The sequence below is a fragment of the Megalobrama amblycephala genome, linkage group LG18 (genome assembly GCF_018812025.1).
Source record: "Megalobrama amblycephala isolate DHTTF-2021 linkage group LG18, ASM1881202v1, whole genome shotgun sequence".
NCBI classification, from domain to species: domain Eukaryota; kingdom Metazoa; phylum Chordata; class Actinopteri; order Cypriniformes; family Xenocyprididae; genus Megalobrama; species Megalobrama amblycephala.
In genome coordinates this window covers 20,591,535-20,615,369 of record NC_063061.1, presented here as the reverse complement: position 1 = coordinate 20,615,369, position 23,835 = coordinate 20,591,535, and the positions used below count along the sequence as shown (strand labels likewise).

Genomic DNA, 23,835 nt, shown 5'->3' with positions numbered 1-23,835 from the left:
CAGCGAACATTTCCTCAGTAATTTCGTTAACAATGAATAATTTGAACATTATATCCAGGGGCGGCGCTAGGGGTGGGCTAAGGGGGCTGGAACCCCAAATGTTTTTCCAAAAGCCCTGAATCTTTCAGGTTTGAGGTTTCTGTGCTGCGTGTTTTAAAGAGAAGTGTGCATCCGAAAATACAATGTAGACTGAGACTCTATATCACAAATAAAAAGATGTTTGAGCCCTCTTTCATGATCAGGTACAAGTCAATGCTGTTTCTTTGTTCCATTTGCACTCTGTACATGGGTTGAAGCTCTCAGTTTTGAGCTTCCAAAGTGCACCAGACTGATGCATTTAACCTTAAAATACACAAAAATTTCTTAAAATGTCATTGGACAAATATAGATTTCGGTTAAGCCCCGAATGTTTACAATGTCTGGCTCCGCCCCTTATTATGTCCATAAATAATTCACATGGCCTACATAGCCAGTACAAATTAGGCTATAGCCTATAATTTGTTAGCCACAAGACGATTCTTGATGAATCAAAAAAACAAAAAGTTAGCTATGAATATTAGCCTAGAAAATGCTGCCCTACCAAAATTTGTGATTGCCCCCCCAGTCAAGCAAGCCTAGTACCGGGCCTGTTAACATGTGTTGCACATCATTGAAAACAACAATAGTACTCATGTATTATTAAGTAAAAAGTGTTTTTCCTGAGCTATTTCATTCATGTGAACGCAGTGCAAAGCTTCCGTGTTCTGAACGCCGACTCTGTATTGGCCTGCTCATATGAACTTCGGCCAATACTGAGATGGCGTAGAAGGCTGACAGGGAAGAAGAAAAATTGTTGAATAAAGCTATTTTTGTTTTGTTTTTGTGCACAAAAAAGTATTCTTATCGCTTTATAACATTATAGTCACTTAAATAGTCAGGCATAGCATTAATTTAGTTATTCAAACGTAAGACAGCTTAGAAAATAAATAAATAAAGACGTACCTCAGTGTTCCTCCTCGGCTAAATTCAATTCGACCATTACTTTTCACACTTTTATGTGAAAAAAAACTTCAAAAAGGAAATATTTATTGTTCACTTTAGTTAGATTAATTGAATAAAATGTGTGTTTTCACAAGTGTGCTGAAATCCGTGATCTTGCGCTGCACTGACTGACATCTGCTGTGATTACAAAGGGAGAGCGCGATTACAGAGGTGCTCGCTTTCTGTGTAATTAATTCACAATAAAAGTTATTGTTTTTCATAAGATTTTGTGAGTATTTCATACTTCACATTGACAAAATGTTTTTTCAAACCTAGTTATTTTATAATGTTTAATATTTAGTCAAAAACGAAGTGAAAAACGTTTAGAGGAAATGGCTGATATGTGCGCAAATAAATGCTACTTTGCCGCCACCTGCTGGTTAAAGTGCTAATTACTGTCTTTTTTATTTTTAAATAAGTGTTTTTTATCAAATGTTAATTTCCCTACATTTTTAAACTTTCGGTTTTACAATGGGGACAATCTCAGAAGGATGAACAAATTATGTTTGTGGTCATCACATTAAAAACATTTAAAGGGGAACATTTAAAAAAAAAACATGCTGGGGGAAAAATGTGTGTGTGTGTGTCTAATTACAGACACGGCATTTTTAAACAGTCCCAATAGCTTCGTCTTTATTGCAATCAATAAAACTGGTTTATTGGCAAATTAGGTAAATGTAATAACTGCATTAAAATATAAATACAACATTAAAAAGTCAACCATAGATGGTTTTGTGTCGATGTACAACGACTACAGAATGAACAGCTAACAGTTCACCGGAAGTGCCCGAGCTGGCTTAACGACAACCAGGAAGTAACCCGTGCATATAGTCCATTGCAGTGATCTATTTGCTTCTTTTTTTTTTGTAGCTGTCGGCAGTCTTGTGTCAAAGCTATTTGTACAGTCAATCACAAAGCTCTTTTCCGTTTTGGATGTGTTTTGTGTGTTTTTCGCGGCATTCACGCTGAAAACCAATCCTGCCACTCAGTCTTTTGCCACTTATAGCGGGCGTGACCGCAGTTGTAACGGTCGACGGTGACGTCACGTGCATACCCTCTCGACGCGTCCGCAAGTTCGTTTGGGTGCGCGCGACAAAAATGATGTCATCGCGGCGTTGGCGGAATTGGCTTGCCATAGGCGAAAGGTCCAGGTAAAGCGGAATGTAGCGCGGCAAAGACTCGCACGCAGAGGAGCTGGATGTCATATGACTGCAGTGAGTACCACTTGGCGAGATTTCGCTGTACAATTTCTGAAATATCAGTTTTGGCATCAGGTGTTTTGAACCAAAACTGACTGGACCACGTAGAATGCCGTAAGGCACAATATATAACTTGTTGGCCCGGTTTCACAGACAGGGCTTAGCCTAAACCAGGATTTGGCCTTAGTTCAATTAGAGCATTTAAGTAGCTTTTATGAATGTTCACTAGAAAAAAGAAAAACTATTACTTGTGTGCATTTTGAGACAAAACAATGACACTGACATATTTTAAGACATGTCAGTGTAAGTTTAAACAGCTCAAACGTGCATTTACTAGCTTAAGCCTTGTCTGTGAAACCGGGGGATTATGTAATATAGTATTTATAATATTATGTAGGCCCTAGGCCTAATGTGTGCATATATGTGGCTCGTTAGGATTCAGCACTGCTGGCTAAAGTGTATGTAGTTCATTGACTGTTCAATTATTAAAAAATAAATATGCCCATCCCTATCTTTCTACATTATGGTGGGTTTTCTGAAAACCTGAGATGCACTGCAGCTGTTAATAATGTCCCTTGAGTATTAACTGGTTTGATACAACAGTCTCTTTGCCTTTAGTACCATCTCAGTTTCTTTCTTGAGACCATCTTAAAGGCTCCCCGTAACTTGCTAAGTCAAGCCAGCTTGTCTTTTGTGGTGTTAAGACAGTGGTTTGTGGGGTCGAGGGAGAATAAAGGGAATATTTTATCAAAGCCATTGACTGAAATGTTTCAGTGGACATTTGCAAGTCAAATAGTCTGTGGGATCAAGGGGCTTGACTAGAGCAGGAATCTTGGGAAATGTTTAACTGCTTTATTCCGATGCTTTATACCTCGACCTCATATTATATCAATGACTTTGGTTTGATGCATCAATTAGAGAATATTTAAAAAAAGAAAAAAAAAAAAAAAGCACAAATGAAGCCTTGATTCTCACCCTTGGCATTGTATTTGAGAAAGTGTGTCCCCAAGGTCCTTCAACTCATAAAAGGTTGATTTAAGTGGGGAGGCTTCACAAATCCTTGTAAATCCATTCCTGGTGCTGAGACTTTCCTCTCATTTTTATAAACACCTGAAACATTGTTATTTTAGCCGATGGATGAAGTAGCTCTCCTCTAAGTGCTCTATTTCCTCTCTCCTCTGTCTTGTTTTTAGAAGTGCTATTCGTCTGTAGCTTGTCCCTGTCCAGAAAGCATAATTTGTTCAGTGCTAATCTTGAAGAGAGAGATTTTGTTGAGAAATTATAGACTTGTATATTAGTCTTATCATACAGCTCAAGGACTCTGGCTGTACAATGTCAACAGACCTGCCCAGCTGGCTGAACTACCTCACATCCATTTAAAGGGACAGTTCACCCAAAAATGAAATTCTGTAATTTATTCACCCCAGGGTCAGAAAATAATGGGGCTTTGTTTGGAGCAAAAATGCCCCTCAAATTCAGGCTAAGGGACAAAAAATGCACCTGCACAATTTTGCTAAATCTATTACGGCTGTCGCTTTTGAAGTAAAATGTGAAAATGAATGAAAGGTTTTACGCATTTGCAGCACTGACCATTATAACCAGTCAAACATGTTTATGTTGAGCTTGTGAATGAATGGCATGAATAAGACGTGCATTTCTCCACAAAAACGTTCTTTGTGTGATCTATCAGTCAACATTAATAATCATTATTGCTATATATATATATATATATACATATATTTTATTTATTTATTTTTTTAAATTATAGGCTATTTGTATTATGCAATTGTACTGTAAATGGGTCAATGACGTGACCAGTCATTTTTTTTTTTGTTTGCCCAAAGGCCTTAACAATAATAAAAAAACAAAGATATGACATCCAAAGTATGTAAGGTAGTACAACGTGATCTCCTTTATTGAATCCAGAAGGTTTTAATTATATTTTTCTACATATAAATGTATTTTAAAGATTCTGAAGTGTCAAAAGGTCATTCGGTTTAACCGTCCAAAGGCCAATACAGCCATTTCATCTGTGATTAAAATATCTTAAAATGTATATATTTTACCTCCCTGAAATGACTTTTTGCAGGTTGGGATGTCTGCAAATCATGGGTGAAATATATATGTATAATAAATCATAAAGCCTTATGATTAATTATGATATATGTTGACCCAAGAGGGAATTATGCACATATATTGTGAATTAATTACAACGGATTATAATCAATTATATATATGATTAGTTCTAGCTTAATAGTTGTTTTAGAAAACTATCCTAGTTTGTCCAGCAAACCATTAGTTTTCTCATAGACTATTATAAAAGGAATGTTATTGGGTGAACTGTCCCTTTAAACATGGACGTCTGCAAAAGTGAAGGTTAATGATGGCTGCTGGCACTGCCCACCTCACTAGATTGAGGACTCAATCAAATGCCCCCCACCAAACTCCATACTCATAAATTCTCCTACCCAGTGTGCCCAGCACGCTGCTAAATGTCATTTTAACTTATGACCTTGCAGCAGTGGACCATGCAACATGAGAGGGGAAAATGTGAGGCTCTAGACACCTGTGGAACAAGCCGTCTGGTCACCCTGCAAAAAAAAAAAAAAAAAAAAAAATCCCAATCAAAACAAATCAGTTTCAGTGTGCGCCTGTCTAATTATCCTCTTATGAATACGAACAGGCACTTGCCTCCACAGGGTGCGCAGATTCACAGCGAGGTGGAATATCTACTCGCTTTTCTTTTGATTTCTTTGTTTGTCATTAACTTCCCACAGCGTCCTGAGAGGATGTTTTCAATCTTGTACTCTTTGTGTTTCTTGTGTAATGAGAGAAAAGAGCATTTAACAGGATTCGATCACATTCTTGAGCTCGAGCTGCTGTGCTCTGATTTCGCTCTCTTCAGCGCTGCATGTTCAAACTGATTGAACTCGGAGAGAGGGAACGAGTGCCTCAAGCTTTGTTGCACCTTCTTTCAAAGCCCTACAGGCAGATACTCACTGGAGAAGGTGACCCATGAGATTTCATTGGCTCTTTTCATTCTCACTGTAATAGGATGACTGGATGAGGAAGACTTTTAAAAAGTAATACCATTTCTTACATGTCTCCCACTTTGGAGTATGCAGTGCAGCGCATGGATGAAGGGATGCCCTGTTCCAAATGGCATACTTAATGTGGGCTTGTTGTCTTGTGGCTTTTGCTAACATTCAGTCCTGAGACCACAGAATGATGTAGAGTCTCAAGTTTTTGAAGTGTTTTGAGACTTGACTTAAAGGGTTAGTTCACCCAAAAATGAAATTTCTCTCTTTTAAGTACTCACCCTCATGTCGTCCCAAACCCGAAAGACCTTCGTTCATCTTCGAAACATAAATTAAGATATTTTTGATGAAATCTGAGTGTTTCTGAACCACACATAGGCAGCAATATCATTGCACCTTTTGAGGACCAGAAAGGTATTAAAGACATTGTTAAAATAGTCCACGTGACTACAGTGGTTTAACCTTAATGTTATGAAGTGACGAGAATACTTTTTGTGCGCAAAAACAAAACAAAAATCATGACTTTATTCAACAAATTTGTCTCTCCCCTTTTCCTACGCAGTTTATGTTGCAGCACTTCCAGGGTCTATTTCCGAATGCCGGCTTAGTATTGGCCGACGCTGTACACGTGAGCAGCATGACACGTGTGTGATGCTGACGCAGGAGCCGGCCAATAATGAGTCGGTGTTCTGACTTAGAACTAGGGATGTGTCACGATTTCCGAATATTCGTTTAGTTGATTAAATGATAGAATATTGAATAGGTTGTGCGATTGTCGTCTTAAAAAAATCCTCATGTTTTCAATGGTGACACGTTCGTGTAACCAGAGGGTGGCGTGCACTGCCAATAACACTCCTAAAAAGCTGTCAATCAACTCTTAGACAACAGTAGAACACAATATGGCTTGAGGTAGGCTTGCTGCGATAGTCGGTGTTGCCGGTGTTCAGGAACAACACCAGTATCAGCACTTGTCACCGCTCCCGAATTGACGCTAATTTGAAAGTGAAAGTAAAATCCCCTTGGTCATTCATGGTGCGTGTCCACTGGCGGAGAGCAAGCGTTTTCAGTTTATTCTAATGGAAGCTCAACGTAGGAAGTAATGGAAAACGCTCGCTCTGTTTCGCACCGTTATGAATGGCTGTGCGGATTTTACTTTCACTTATTAATATGTTTCAGCATAATTAGGATAGTTTGTGTGTGCATGCAGGGAATTTTTGAATAATAATCAAATAATTCCCAGCGATCTTCGAATATTATTTTTGCTTGAAATACTCATCCCTACTTAGAACCTGGAAGCGCTGCAATCTAAATTGTGTAGGATCAACTTGCAGCCTATAGGAATGCAATGCCTATCACAGCATTCATATATAAGTTCTTCAGTATTACCATCAGCTATCACGTTGCTCAGGAGCTAAATACCCTCCTCCATCCCCAGCTCCTCCTCTTGAGCAGTCAGGATTTGGCCTTCTGATTCCCCCTTGAATCAGACTAATTCTCAAATTATGTGTACATTTAAATTATTTAACATTAATGATATCTAAAATACATTTATGTTGGTTCTGTTCGTTTTACCCTTGGAGGGGTTATCGCTGCTCTCCCTGCTCTTATCTATGCTAGGCTGCATGGATGCGCAGGGAGTTCTTGCCCAGATCGGAACCATACCGCCAATCCAAACTGTTTGCTAAGGCCCAGTTTACACTAGTGCGTTTTCATTTTAAAATGCTGATCCTCATCTACACTGGCATTTCCACAGCGTTTCAGAAACGATTTCCGTCTACACTACATGGCCGAAAACGCATGTCACATGACTGTTTATGCACACTGGGCATCCGCATACAAGTGTAAACAGTTGCTTCTTGCGCATGTAGGCAGCTGCTGTCTCAAAAAATGCTGCGTTTAACTGCACAATGGCTGCTAAAAATTACAACAAAGCCAGCAAAGATTGCAGTTCAGTCTCCATGTTATTGTCTACATCAGGGGTCTCCAAACTCGGTCCTGGAGTGCCACTGTCCTGCAGAGTTTAGCTCCAACTTGCCTCAACACACCTGCCTGGAAGTTTCTAGTATGCCTAATTAAACCTTGATAAGCTGGTTCAGGTGAGTTTAATTGGGGTTGGAGCTAAACTCTGCAGGACAATGGCCCTCCAGGACCGAGTTTGGAGACCCCTGGTCTACATGGTCTTCAAGGATACGCAGAGCGAACGTGGGCAGCCACGCCATCATTTTCAAAAGTCTCCATTTTGGTCCATTTATACTGAAACACAACCCCGGCATTTTCAAACTAAAACAGGGTCTGCAGCGTTTTCAAAAGTCTCCATTTTCGAGATTTGAAAATGCCGGAGTAGTGTAAATGACAGGTGTAACCGTAGCAAAACTTGTGAGTGTTTTAAAACAAAAATGCATTAGTATAAACGGGGCACAATTGTCAATCATCTTTGATGATAGTGGTCCTGACAGAAATGTCTTTACTTAAAGTTTTGATCAAGTGAATGTGTCCTTGCTGAATAAAAAAAAATTATTTAAAAAAAAGTTAATGATCCCAAACTTTTGAACGGTAGAGTATCATGCATCCCTAATTTATTTACAGTACATGTTTTCCCCCTCTCTCTAAACCTTGTCAAAGAGTCACAAGTCTTAAACTTTGAGTCCAAATCATATTTAAAATCTGATTTGAAAACTTTTTTTTGAGTGCTGATAATGCAAGAGAAGAGTTTGCATACATTGTGAGGTCTTTACAATATTAATGTGCATAAAACACCATGTGACCATGATGAATATACTACCACTCATTCATTTTGTATGATCAGCTACCTGTACTGTAATTTGTGCAAGTCGTTTCTGTAAGTAAGCATCTGCTTAGAAATGTACGAAGAGAGATCTTGACTGCACAGAGGCAATCAGGTCAAGCTCAAATGGCACAAAACCTTCATGAAATACATATGCTCTTGTTTTATTTCCCAAGGCAATGAGACTGCATTGCCTTTATTGCCTTTGCATTTTATACGAGCTGGTCTGGGTTTTGTATGCGGAGTAAAAATGAAGTAAGAGAGACGTCGTTGCTGAGGTCCCATAGGTGAATCCTTGACATTTTAACCTCAAAGTGTCTAGTTCTGATTTTGCAGTAGAAACCCTCTGTTTTGACACAGTCTGATGAAGATCTCAGACTTGAATAATAGTCCACTTATGTTGACCACTCTTTGCAAAACCTCTGGTGTTAAAAGACACCAAACCTGCTTATAAAACAAAGAAAAACTGAAGTAAACCAGTTGATCACGGGGGCAAAGTGATCCCTCAAGTGAACTGCAGTTTTTGATACGCGACGTGATTGCAACATGATTACAATGCAGCGAGAAGAGTAATTTACCTGCGGAGTGTGCCATTGTGTTTGTCCTGTGGCATACACCCACCCTTTATCAGGGAGAATAATGGCCTCATCAGTTCTCGTCTTTCTTGCCTCTGCACAAGCATGAATGTGCCTTACTCTATGGGGCGGATAGCTGGGGAAGATGTGGTATCATTTCACTCAGAGAGAGCCATTTTGTTAGGGCATGTGATGAGGCATGTTCTACATCTCGAAATCATGCATCTCCCCTATGAGATTGCATTGAGCTCACCTTCGGGCGCTGCCATATCAAAAATAGTTTTCCTTTATCTTCCTAACATAGGGAAGCTGATGTATCCATGTTCCTAATTGGCTTCCACATTTCCGCTGAAGGGCACTTAGATACGTAATCATTTTCGGTGCGAGTAATGTTTTCTGTTATGTTTGCCCTTTCATTTTCTTTTTCTCTTACACCCTGTCAGCTTTCTCTCCCGTTCCCTCTCAGTATCTTTTTCTCACTCATACACAAATGAGCACAAATGCGCGGTCGGATTTCAGATGTTCTCACCGTCCCTCGTGGACATCAGTGTCCATATGGCCGATCCATCATCTCTGTAGACGCCTGAGAGAAGGGGAACTGGAGTGGTCAGTATCCACTTGATTTAATTGCCCATTGTGTTTTGTTTCATAGTATTCAAGTGTTTATATGAGAGGATATTCCCTTTAGGACTCATCTGGACTCATGGCTTTTTGTTTGAAATGTTTTTATTTATTTATTTTTTTTATTTTAAAGCATCGGAAGAGAAGGACCGTAGGGGCTTAGCCTGATTATGTGTTAGGGGCCATATCTGATCATGCCTTTGCAGCTGCTGTAGAGAGAAAAGTGGCTTCAAAAGGCTTCAAAACTTTTCAGTGGGGAATCACATAATGCAGGTTTTGGCCTCCTGTGGCTCTGTAAACAGACACTGCTAAGTGCTTTGATTCTTTATACCCCACTTTTTGTGCTCGTGACCAAGACTTTCACTACTATAAATATGTTAGGCCTCATATGCATAAATGCCGCTTTCTTATTTCAGTCTGGATTCGTGGAAATGAAATGGAGGGATTTGTATGGAAACATAGAGCTACGTGACCTGCAAAGACAGATCAACAGAAACCAGCCACACTTAAGTGGATTACTGTGGGTGAATTTAATTGTGACATTAGTGAAGAGGAGACACTATCTGATCATATTATGGTCTGTCTGAATCTATATGGTTTAATTTTTTTAATTATATTGTAGCGCTTAACTTTATGGGTGTCTGTGGAGTCTGGGATGTCACTATAATATTGCTCCTTTGACCTTATTGCTTTGTAGTTTCCATTAATGTATGAGACAGACTATTGCTTGGTGAGATGAAATGTCATTATTTGCTCATCCTGATGTCATTCCAAACCTGTATGACTGTATGAGGTGAATTTGTAAAGACTGGGGCAGTTAGGCTCAAGATGTGTCTTTTCCTCTCAAAGCTTTTTTTTTTTTTTTAAATGTAATTTAATTTCTATTTTATTTTAGTATTTTAGTGTTGTTAAAGTTAATGCAACTGGTATATTTTTTAAAAATGTTTAACTGCATTAACTTTCTCAGCACAATCTAGTTGTCACAGGCACTCATTCTTAGTTTCTTTTTCATAGTCTTTTAGTTTATTTTCAGTCACATGTGTTCCTTTGTTCAGTTTTGCCGCCACTTATCATTTGTCATGGTAATTCATTAAATCATCACAGGTGTTTATCATTATTTCTTTCATTTGGCTTGTACTTAAGTTGCTGTCTGTTCACTCCTCAGTTGTCCGTTCTCATTAATGCACATGTGTTGAGTTTCCCGTCTATATTTGTTGGATTTACCTTCTGAGTTTTTTATTAAAGCCTTAAAGCCCCCTATGAGGGGCAACAAAATTCTGAGTGGAGCGACAGTGTTTTTGTTCCTGCATTATGTGGAGGAGTTGTGCCATCTAGCCACCTGCGACGACATCTGTTTGATGGAGAGAATTTCGGTGTGGTTTGGATGAAGATCTCCACTTTGCCATGCCCCTCGGTGATCCCTGCCAGTCCCTGAGTAGTTACATCAACTTTGCGCTGTGGACGAACGGATCCGCTTTCATAGTGGGCGAAGCGGAGGATTCCTCATCCAGCCTCGTTCAGAGCAGCCTCGTCCAGCCACACCCCACAGACGTTGTGCAACCAAACCCAGAGCACAGCCCATCGACACCCCTCACCACGCGGACTACAACAGCAGATCCACCCGCAGACGGAGAGCTTCCACCCGTCGCAAGCACAGAGTCTGTAATGTAAATGCCCACAAAGGCCCCGGAGCTGAAGCCACAGTGTGAGTCTTACCAGGGGTTTGAGCCGACAAAATGTAGGCTGGCTAATAAACTGGGACACTGTAATACTGCCTCCCATCCTACCCCACCCGATGTATGTTAATTTTCTTCATCGTCACCGGTTTTAGCCAGCCTAGAGTCTAAATCTTCATCCTGTATACACTGTAATCTGTTAACAGTGGTCCCACCCAACCTCCCTCTCCCACCTCCACTATCTGGCACTGCCAGTTCTCCAGCCCTGCCTTAGCTGTCCTCCTGCTGCCCTTTCTGCTGCCCTGTGTTACCCCTCAGTAAGGTGAAGCCTCAGGACCACTCACCAGCCTCGCCAAAATGAGTGGATCCTTTGGCTCAGCCTCCGGCCTCTGATTCTCTCGTTCCACCTCAGCCCGCTGACCTGTCGGCTTCACCTTGGCTCCTCCCACCCTCGGCGCCACCAGAGACCCTTTGCCTTATGGCTCCACGGATTCCCTCATCCCTCGTGGCTCCACGGATTCCCTCATCCCTCCAACTCCACACTGGTCAGTCGTCACCCCTGTGCCATGGACTTGCGAGCCTCCCGCTGCGCTTCAGATCTCCACCCCTTCGGCTGCAGTGGGATCCTCCTTCCCCCCGGCTTTGCCTTGGTCTTCAGTTGCACCGGCTCTGCCTCAGGCCTCGGGAGCTCTGGTTTCACCTCGGACCCTCGTCACTGTGCCTCCGACTAGGCCTCCAGTGCCAGCGGTGTCGCTCGATTCCATTGGCTCTCCGTCATTGCGTTGGGATCCCCTGAGATCGGCTCTGTCTCTATCGGTCATCCCACGGATGTCGTCGGCCACGCCTCCACCTTCTTTCCTCCCTCCATCGATGCCGCCATGGGCTGTTGTCTTCACTGTGCTTTGGCTCTGCAACATCTGGCCATTCCTCCCGTCATCGCCCTCATTGATGCTCCTACCTTCTGTTCCTCCGTAGAGTCTCTGCCTGTCTGCCTGCCTGTTAGTACTAGCTCTTCGCCTGCTCCTGTTGCACAGTCACCAGATCTAAAGAGATACTTTGGGCTACTTTGGCAGAGCAAGTCAGAAAACGTTTTGCACCACAAACATCACATTGTGTGACCTGGCCACAGTTATAGAAGAGAAATGGCTCAAAATCCCTCTGGCCACTGTGAAGGACTTGTATCTGTCATTCCCAAGACAAATTGATGCTGTATTGGCCACAAAAGGTGGCCCTACACCAAATTATTGTGGTCTAAAACCAAGTGTCAGTTTCATTGTCCAACCCCTCCATGTCATCTGTCATAGGGACTTCTGGGAACTACCTTTTATTGTTTTCACCAAAAATTATATGTTTATTCATAGTTTTTAATTGCAAAATTAAATTTACTTTGTGACCATTTTTATTAGTCATGAAAATGTTTTATAGTTAAGTTTGTTAGTTTTTATTTTAAAGTTAAACTGAAAATTTTCAATTTTTTACTTTTTTAGGTTTCATTGAAACATTTTAATTTTTTTTTACAAAAATAATAATATATATAAATAATATATATATTATAATATACCCCCCCCCCCCCCCCAAAAAAAAAATTATCCTCTTTCACAGAAGAAAGCAAGCCATATGGGTTTGAAATGACATGAGGGTGAGTAAACGATGACAGAATTTCCATTTTTGGTTGAACTAATCCTTTAACATCATTTTATTCCTGTCAGGAGACTACTCCAGCATCCCAAAGCAAACCTCCCCCTGAATACATACATTGACTCTAACCTTCATTTTGTTCTCATATTTCCTCTCAAGCCCGAGCCTTACTTCAAATAAATAAATAAATACTAAGGGTCAGGACTTTGCTCTGACTGGCAGGGCTAATAAGCATCGCTGCCTCTCAACCCTGCCAGTCAACCCTGTATCGACTATCGAGTTTGTAACAGCATAATCCTTTTTGCGTTAATGCGAAGGATAACACAAAAGATAACAGGAGAAATAGAAGTGCTGTGACATTGAAGCCAGAAAGGCTTTTGTTTTCACAGTATTACTGGCATTGAGTCGAAGTTCCATCCATAATGCTTTATTGTGTGACGGCAGTTTTGAAATGTGCCCTCCTAGTGACAGTTACAAACGGATAGGCCAACGAGAGACATTTCAGGAGCTGTTCATAAGTTATGGAGGGGAACCAGTGAAGCAGAGTGAAGCTGAAATTAATGTTCCCTTGCAGAGGGGCCGCCAAGGCCATATCAGCACAGGAAGGGCCTGTCGTTTAACAGGCCTCACGTTTTTAATTAGAATCTGCCCCTCAAACGTAGCTTGTATTTCCGGCTGAACATACATCTGACGGATCTATGCATGAAACTTTGGTCCAGCCAAGACTTTCCTGTGGTGTGTGTGCATTCAGAGAGAAGTTTCTCTGGCATGTGCTGCGGACGTTTTTAGAGGCGTGCATGTAGATGCGTGTGAACGGGGAATTAAGTGCAGCTAAGAATATGCCACGTACAGCAGAGGGGCATGAACCTTGACACCTGTCTCACAGTCTGGACGATCAGAGCCTTTGATGTAGTGATTTGATCGAGTGAACACAAGTGTGATGTAATGGCATATATATATATATATATATATATATATATATATATATATATATATATATATATATATATATATATATATATATATGCGTATCATGCATATTTAGCTTTTTGTATAATTAAAACTAATATTATTAGATGATTATATTTGCATATTTAGCATTTACTATAATTAATACTATTATTAATAAATGGTTATTTGAATGTTTAGTTTTAATTTAATGAATACTAATATTATGAAATGGATATTTTTCTACTATTTTATTTTTTTAAATAAAAAATGTTTTTTTTAAATAAATTTATAATTAAATATTTTTATTTATAAATAATTTTATATTCATTAAAACACTAGTATATATTTTATTAATTTATGTATACGTATTTAAATTAAAGTTATTATATAATTTAAAAATTTTATAGTTAAGTTTGTTAGTTTTTATTTTAAAGTTAAACTGAAAAAATAATAATATATATAAATAATATATATATTATAATATACCCCCCCCAAAAAAAACAAAAAAAAATTATCCTCTTTCACAGAAGAAAGCAAGCCATATATTTTTATTTATAAATAATTTTATATTCATTAAAACACTAGTATATATTTTATTAATTTATGTATACGTATTTAAATTAAAGTTATTATATAATTTAAAAATGTTAGTTTAAAAAAATTATTTTGTACAGTACTTATGAAGTCCTCTTGCAGTTGCTGTCTGGTACACAATAGTTTTTAATTTAGATGGTATTTATCTCATATCAAACTGTTTGTTTATGTTACTTGGAAAAAAGTCAGACTGATTGTTATTATATTAATATTAAATATAATAATATATTGTATTATTAATATTGTGGTATAATTGTTTAGATAAACCCTAAATGACACGTAAATGCAAAATTAATTCTGTTTGGTTCCTTTACATGTCAGTCAGATGGTCTCTTTGGGTCAAGTATAGGTGGTTTTTGTCCTGTGATGTGGATAAAGTATGCAAAAAAAAAAATAAATAAATAACGTTGCTACATTCTGCACTTTCAAGCGCCATTTTAATTGTCTTTCATTTTTGCAGTTACCTCAGTATCTGACTTCCTACTCTGGATGTTTTTTTTTTCTAAAGATGTTTCATGGCATCAGCTCAGCCACTTTTGGTTATTTCTAAAGGTTGGCACATTGGACAGCATGGACTCCAGTAGGCAGAGAAATTGATCTGCTTTTCTTTCCTCACAAAAGCTTTGCGACGCATTGGGACTCTGGGACTGACCATTGTTTAATGCTTTTTACAGAGTAGCTTGTGAGCGGCTTTGCTGCCCTGCCGTTCAGCAAAGGAAACTCTACAGCCATCTCTCTGCGCCCGATGTCCCACAAACCAGCCTCATTGTTCACCGCATTCTAAACCTATACATCTCCCGAAAGGAAATTGCATTTTGCTCTGTGGATGAAGCATGTGTAGCCACTTGTGACTTTTTTAAACCAGGCTTAGATGGATCAGTTCTCTCTATAAAAAGACCAGAAAACAGCATATTACTCTCCAACACACATACTCATCTGAAGAGTCTGAAATGAGCAAAAATGTTTTCAAACTCTCAAACTTGTACTTTTATCTCACAGAAAGTATAATTTCATTAAGCCCAGTTTCATTCAGCCTTCAACTCAAACAACAAAAGCTCCATGTTTTCATAGCTCGATTTTTTTGTTGTTTGCTGTGCCTAATTAACGCAAGAGGGCTACACTTGTTGTTTTGTGAATTATCTTTGGCTTTGAAATCTAACCCTTAGGTTCTAGTTAGATTGAAAACGAGTCGTAGCATAAATGTTTAGCATCAATGTAGCAGAAAAACCACACATTAAATAAAGGTGGTTTCAATCTCCTTTGGTGAAGTTTTTTTTTTTTTTTTGGCTACAATCCCCAGATGCTTAGGAACTCTCTTTAGACCTGACAGCCTTTGAGACAATCACTGTCTTCTGTCTTACACGCCACACTTGAACGCATTTTGGATCATTGCTCCCTTAAGAGGAAAGTTTAAAGGATGCAGTGACTGGGCATAAAGACTTATCCTCAGTGCTCAAAGAATGGCCCAATTTAAGCGCTCTATCATGGGACTGATGCCTTGTGCTCTACTTCCCCAATGATTCAGGTACCTGAAGGCATGAGCAGACTTCAAGGCCTGATAGAGACAGAATGTTTTGCAAAATGTTGCAATTGTTACATCTCATTTAATCATCAATAAGATGCTATTTCAATATTGACATCATTATAAAGCAATTGCTTTTCATTACCGGTAAAAAAAAAAAAAAGTGTTGACGTAAAACTGCATGCATGTGTATCAAAGCTGTAAGACAGTGAATGACATCCTGTACTTGTCTCCAAGGACCTGTCTGCATTATTCTCCTCTTCCCCAACAGTTTAGAAAAGGCACACAAAAAATAGAAAGACATTTAATTTCAAATAGTATCATAAAGAACTTCCTTTGACACTCGCATGCACATATGCACATGCATTTGAAATATGGCATTTGCTGTCATCATCGCCTTTTCCAGTGTTAAGCAATATACTTTTTTGTGTTTTATTTCTATTTCAATTGCTAATGCAATCAAAACATAATGGGCAGACTGTGAGTATCGGCATGAGCTTATTGCCTCTTTCAGTCCTGAGAGAACAGAGGCTATTAAACTGGTTCTGAAAGAGAGCTGATGTGCCAGTAATGCACATCAGTTTTGGTAACGGATAGATGGATATTGGCCACAAAGGGAGAGTAGTGATTATTTGTGGCAGCATTATTGGCAATTCTCAAGTCACTCGATGTATTTCAGCCATGCATTTTATTACATTTTTAAATGATGGCCCAAGTTTTAGATGGAAGTCATTGGTGGTTCTGCAAGAATGCAGTTAGCCATTGTCAGCCACACTGTGGTTGGATTTCGTACTTATTTTCAGGCTCAGGCCAATGTTAGCATGTTTACACAGAGAATAGTCCCATTTTTGTTGTAAGGCAACAAACTCTTTGAATTCTTGGGAGACATTTATGACTGTGACAAGTTATCAATCCTCTCTTGATAGCCCTCAGTCGCATTGGATTTGAGCCAGATCCTCTTCTCTGATCCTATTGATTTACCAGACTGCTTTAATTGTAGAGGTAGTTTTAAATTTAGAGAGCAAATAGCTTTTATATTTCATCTTATATCTTGAATTTGATGGCTAAGCTTTCAGATTCCACAAGCTAAAAAGTCTGTGAAATTAAGAAGACAAATTCATAATTTGAAAATATGCCCTTTTGCTGTGAATCGGATTTTTGTTTACTCTTGTTTTAGTGTTACGTGATGTTGCAGTGAGTTTGTTTTTTTGTGAGTGGTTAAATATGTTCAGTGTTTACTACAGTAGTGATTGTTACACTGAGTGCTCCTCTCTCAAGTTGATGAATGTGAAGAGCAGAAGGGCTTTTCGCTGTCAGTTGAAGAGCACTACACTTTGAGGACCATTAAGCGGCATTATTAAAAATGCACAATTAGAAAATATGATTTCAATTAAGAAAATGTCAGTTGCTTTGCATATCTGTAGTTTAGCAATGTTATTTCCTCTGCCCCACCCAGATGATCTCTTTGAATTTTGACTTTTGATCATGTTTTTGTTCAGCAGGTCACGTCACTATCGTTTTTCTCTACTGTTTCCGCTGCGTCACTGTTCCTTAATTTGATGTATAGCTGCTCTTGACAAAGCTGCCAGGGTAATCCTATTCACTGACCACACAGCCCATTCTCCAAATTGTTCATCATTAATTTGCTGGATATGGCTCAATGGCCCCTTGCCTTTGGGTGCAGATTAAAAGATATCCGTCCAAGAAAATGTCAGTAGATTCCTTTTTGATTAAGGTGGGTGGTTTTCATTCACTTTCAAAAGAATTGCTCCCTGTCCTTTGTGTATGATATTAATGGGTCAATTTGGCCTCCTAGGCCTTTATTACACCACTGAAATATGACATTTTTCATGGATCAGATTTTCTGCTTGTTTTCTCTATTTTTCTTGTTTTCTTCAAGTTTATTTTTATATATATCTATTTTCCACAATTACCCAAATATTCTCTTTTTTAAAGCATCTTATGTAGCCTATTGTTTAAAGAAATACTACATTGAAAAGACTGTACTGTTGTGAACAAGACACAACTGACAAATGCTTTGACTAGAGCTGTCAGACACGGAAAATCCCTTAACTGTTAAAAGGACAAGATAATACATCGGACATTAATACAGATTTTTTATTATGAACATAGGACTGACCTGAAGGAAAATGCTAAATCTGAATGCAGGTAATAAACTCGCTCACTCGATCTCTTTCTCACAATACTCTTCTACATAATACAGTAAGCTTCAATGAACAACATCAATTGAGAACATACAGTTTACGTTGCTAAGAGTGGTTGCTAAGGGTGTTGTGTAGTGATACACAGAACCGTTGTGTGAAGCGGTCATAGCCGTGTTTTATCGTGAATAAAACACAGCTATTGATTATAATATAATATAATATCATATCATATAATTCATTTTGTGAATAAATATATATATATATGAATACATAGATTCTGTTCCATATTAATTCCATTACTATTATCAAAATGGCTTCCATATTGTTGTATTGTGAATTATTCAGCACTGCACATTTATCAATATGATTTTTCAAAGCTTCAGTTTCAGAAAATCAGTGCACATGGCATGCAGTTGGACTTAAGTTGAAATGCTGCTGTTCTTTTAGCTCTGATTCAAAATAAACCTTTTCACATGTTTTAATTATTATTATTTTTTAATCTGTGCAAGAGCAACATCAGAAGTGTGGGCAGAGAAACATTGCTCATTTTCAGTACAGTGACGTTTTATATTGGACAACTTCTCAAGAAGGCTTGTTTATGAAACCTCCATTAAATATGCCACTGAAGCCATCTGTTCGCATCCCATGGCACTCTGATGAAAATGATCAAATTAGAGATCACCGACTAACAATACTGGCATGTGTGACTCTAGCGACTGTGCCAGACACTAACCTTCTCTTTTTCTAAGAATGTCATGGAAGCCTGTTTGAAGAGAATAAATGATAACAGAAATAAAGGCGGCTGGCACCAGAAAACCCGCTGGACAGTGTGTGAAGATGTGATGTCACAATGAGAGTTGGAAAGAGAAAACCGTGTGACTGCTGCAAATGGGAAGCTTGGATATACACGCTGTTACCACCAATCTAGATGATGGATTCACACTAACATTTTGGGTTTTTTCAGACAGATTTCTTGTCATTCTGAAGTTATATGATGACTTCTTTGGGACGGGATTACTTAATATCCCATCTTTGTACTCTTCAAAATAACATATGGGGAGGAACGCCTCATCTAAAACTAGGCGCCTGGCAAGGGAATATCTGTATCTGCTCTCTCTTTTCATGTGGAAAATTACATGGCATCTCAAATGGTACAGTCAGAGTCTGAGGAAAGCGCTTGCCAAGTGTTGACAGATCTTCTGCTTCTCTTCATTTCACATTGGTGTTATCTCACTACACACAAAATCTGGGGCGGAACCAAACACCACATGTGGCATGTTTAATTCAGGGCACCATGTTCCTGTATTTGTGTGCTGGGTTAAAGAAATGTGACACTGGGTCTCATTTACTAACAACTGAATACAAGTTGCATACTTTTAAGAAGTAGCATACTTTTAACTTTAAAATTAGACCCATCAATTAGTTATTCACTTATTTTTTTATTGCTGATTTTATATTATATCAGCATCAGTTCATCTTGGGAATGACAGATATAAGTCCTGCACAGTGGCCAGAGGGAATTTGAGCCATTTCTCATTTCTCATCACACACCGTGTGATGATGGTGGAGGAAAACATTTTCTGACTGATGTTCAACTTCACTTTCATGTTCTGTCACAAGTCTTGTTGTGTATATTGGTGCATTATCATGCTGATACATGGCACCCCCTTCAGGGTTTAATGTTTGAACCATTAGATGCACATGGTCCTCCAGAATGGTTCGGTAGTCCTTGACAGTGAAGCGCCCATCAAGCCCAGTAAGGCATGCTATGATATTACAACCCAAACCATCGCTGATCCACCGTCGTGCTTCATTTTGGGCACGCAACGGTCTGGGTGTTAAGCATCTTTGGGGCTTTTTCACACCGTAACTCCCACGGATGTGGGAAAGACATTGAATGTAGACTCATCAGAGAGCAATACATGTATCACATTATCTGTGGTTTTATGTTTTTTGGATACAATCAAAAAGACATCCCTTTCAAAAAGCTTTCTATTGCGTCCACAGTTACTCGTGTTGGATGTGGTTCGTCCTATGTGGTGGTATGCCGACATTACCCTGTATACCACAGCTCTCCATACACCACAAAGACTTTCTGTCCTGGTCACAGATGAGCCAGCAAGATGCACACCAACAGTTTGTCCTCTTTTGAACTCTGATTTGTCTCCCATTATGTTGTGTGAATTGCAATATTTAATGTACAGCTGTGCTATTGCTCCGCTAATTCAACCTTCACACTTTGCTCTTACTGATGGAATGTAAAATCAGTAAAGGTATATATCATGCAAATATAGATGTGAACCTCCAACACTATATTGGCCAGTGTTTCATATATTTTATTCAACAACTTTCTACTTCCAAGACCAGCAGTAGTGTTTTTTTTCTTAATATATTTTGCTTCGGTTCTCAGTTTTGTCTAAGTTCGAACTTATCATTGAATCATGATTTTTGTGTTTGCACACAGGTTTCATGCACAAACATGAGCACATCGTCATGCCAAAGGAATTGGAGAAAATGGCGGCTCGCTAAAGATAAGACAGACCCAAGACCCATTTCCCTTCTCCTGTTTTTAATCACGAAGGAGACAGTGACTGGGTAATCAAGGGAAAAGCACCAAGCCCCTTTCCTGCAAAGATCCAGTGGCTAATTAATGGAGTACTTTGAAAGGGTTAGCTGTCAGCCCATAGGGATCCATAAATCAGAATTTTCTCCCGCTTGCTTTCCTTATAGATCAAATGTCAGTATGGATGCAAAGAGGCCAGCACACCCTAAACTTGTCACTCATTCACATAGAACTACGCATGAGATGCATCTGAGCCCAAACCCATTAGTAAAATGGATTTAGGGAGAGAATGAAGGACGTCTGGACACAAGGAAAAGAAATCCCAGAGGAGGCAAGAAGAATCCAGAGGGGACAGTTATGCTCTCTAGGGGAAGGTCAGCAAAGTGTTTCCGACACCAAAGGGGGGAGGGGGGAGCGGGGAGCAGGAGCTGAGGAACTAAAAAAATCCAATGTACTGTACAGCGCTGGAGTGGTGGCCTCAGCAAGTCACTGAAGCAAGAAAGATAATCCAGTTAAAATGAGAAATGTGAATGTCAATGCCTCTCCATTTGTCTACATTAATCCATCGGTAGATCCATGTGCACTAATGGTTAAAGTGATTAGGACTGATATTTTTAAAGCTCCAGAAAAGCCACTAGAAGCACTTACGATATTGACAGAATGTTTTGTCACTTTGCCTAAACCAGTAACCCTTTTGAAACCCTTTAAAAATAGGAAAGGTTATGTGCTCATCGCTGGCTAAGTATAGGCACATATTTCATACCTCAGACTGTGCTGTCCACTGGGTGTTGAATGGGAAAGCTCACTGATCAGGCACTGTGACTGGCCTTTGTCGAGTTTCACACAAACTGGGGCATGGCATGTTGAGAGATTCCCACTAAGGGATCTTTCAACCTTTCAACTCTGTATACCACCCACATTGAGACTCTGTTGCCCTTTTTCCACGACAAGAGTACCCGATCTGAAAAAATTGATGCAGAAAGTTTGCAGATGCAGAAAAAAGTGCACAGCAATGAAGGAATGACACTCTAAAATATCAAAAGTGTAAAATAGACACGTACGTATCACTTCTGACAAGGTGTGTGATTAGAAACCTGAGGTTATTTGCAGAAATATCTCTTCTCTTCTGGTGGTTGTGGCTCTAAAAGTGCAGGATGGAGCGTGTCGTAAATCTGCCTCTCTCACTTACACCCTGCCTGGGACATAATCTCCTTTAGATAAATGCACTGCACAACACCTTTCTTACAACAGCTGTAACAGCACCAAATTCGCGTGACTTCCCGTGTTTGACCGGGATGAATTCGAACACTGTATTTTGGAAAGAAATCATCACAAGTGTTCTACTGAATCATATTTTCTCAGTCTGTCTTTTTCTTTCTTTTCAGCTGTATAATACCTAGTGAAATTTAACCGTTAGCATTCTCATTCATCTTTATGGAGGTTGCTCAGCTCTGGGCACACGATTTGAGATTGGCCATCTGCATTTTTTGGGTAGCGTTCAGTTCCGCATCCAGGTTTGTTTTTAAGCCAGTCACCTGAGCTGTAAATGCCATGTAACTAATGAATCTTGAGTTGTAGGAAATGAAAATGCTGATTAAAGGTCCCGTTTTTCATGGTTTTTTGAAGCTTTGATTGTGTTTATAGTGTGCAATATAACATGTGTTCATGTTTCGCGTGTAAAAAAACACAGTATTTTTCACATAATTTACTTATCTGTATACCGCTGTTTCCACTGTCATAAAAACGGGCTGATGACTTCCTTGTTCTATGAAGTCCCTCCTTCAGAAATACGTAACGAGTTCTGATTGTGCCAGCGGTTCCTGTGTTGTGATTCGACAGCAGTTTAGCGCATCTTGCCCGGAAAGGTCACGCCTCTTACCATAACGTGGAGATGCATGCGCTCAGTGTTATTGTAAACATGTCTTTAATTTTACCCTATCAATTTGAGCCGGAATCAGACCCGGTGATTGGACTGCGGGATGAAAATAACAGCGTTATTTTAGTGACGTCATTAAAGAAGGAAGTAGAGGGATGTAGTCCAAACTGGCCGTTCGATGTAGGCGACTTCTGTTAAATAAAATATCCCGCTTGGCATTGAACTTTGAGCTTTAAAATTTTACAGATTTTATTTATACTCTAACAACAACATTACACACTAACTAAAGTTTGAAACATGGGATCACGAAGAACGGGACCTTTAATGGCACAACAAAAATAAACAATCCCTTCTTTGGCAATGAAAAACATTTATAATAATATATTAAAAATATTTGCCATTTGTGTTATTTGCCACTACTTTTTCATTGGGCATGATTTTTGGGTCAAATATGGTGTAGATACAGCATCTGCCTCACAAACCTTGATCCCCTTTTTTTCTTGACTCTTAGGTTTGTAAATGTAAAATATATTATTTTTGTATCTTCTGTATTTTTAATTATTTATTACAAAGATTGAAACAGGTTTTGTCTAATTCTACTTTACCATGGAATTTCAAATTATTGAAGTAATCCACAGTGATCAGTAAGAAAGTAGGTTGTAATTTCTAAATGGTTGTCACACTGAGGAGAGAAAATGTCTTGAATGGGCCATCTCTTAACCATGTGTTGCATTGCCTTTGACATTTAAGCTCAGATACTGACTTATTTCTGTGAACTTCAAATATTGTGGTCTCAATCACTGTCTTTAGAAACACACTCTTATGGTGCCATTTCTTAAAGGTTAAATTTTGTTCGGCGAAAGGTTTTGGGGAGAGGGCAATAGTGTGTAATTGTTAAAAGAAATTGTGTGTCAAAATGTCCAGAAGCCCAATTCTCAACAGTTGAACACCACAATGTTCCATGTTTTGTAAACAATTGGAATGTTTTTAATGGACAGATAGCTGTAATAGGGCATTTTAAACTAGAGCTTATCTGTTCAAAACTCGTCGTCATGCTGTGGTATTCCATTTAGTTGCCAGGGCGTAGCTATGCGGTTGCTAAGGTATTCTAAATAGTTGTTAGTGCATTGTTGTATATTTTGTAGGGTGTTTTGCAAATAGCACAAGTCAAAAGAGCCCACCCTTAAGTCTCTTTTTTTTAACATAATAGTTTTTTTGCTCGTTTAGTTATCCGTCAGATGTTAAAAACCCTAAATCCAATTACTTAGAAAAGTAATAGTACAGCTTTCTTCAATAAACCACATTATTTGAAGTATTATTCATGTCTGTAGCACAAACGGTGCAGGGTGAGTTAAACTTGTAAAAACATTGTTCAATGCATCTATATTGGTGTAATTCATTTTGGAGCAATTTTCCAGATGTGCTGTTGGACGTAATGAGGACACAGAGTCTTAGAGTGGAGCCTAAAAAGGCACTAGTGGCCTCTGGTTGTTTATACACACTCGCCACCAATATGGAGTGTTTGCCAGAAATATGACATCATGATAAACACAGATGACTCCGGACCCAGCTGAGTGACCCACATTTCAAGCAAACGAATTTCACCCTATTA

General features: G+C 39.0%; 1 protein-coding gene across 2 annotated transcripts in view; it reads left to right on the top strand.

Moving 5' to 3' along the window:
• The first annotated feature begins 2,039 nt into the window (after positions 1-2,039).
• Positions 2,040-23,835, top strand: part of mmp17a (matrix metallopeptidase 17a) — a 140,271-nt gene continuing 118,475 nt past the window's right edge. For both annotated transcript variants that reach the window (XM_048166210.1, XM_048166209.1), the window contains exon 1: positions 2,040-2,234. In XM_048166210.1, coding sequence (XP_048022167.1) covers positions 2,226-2,234 — 9 coding nt within the window. In that variant the 5' untranslated portion in view covers positions 2,040-2,225. The remainder of the gene's footprint in view (positions 2,235-23,835) is intronic.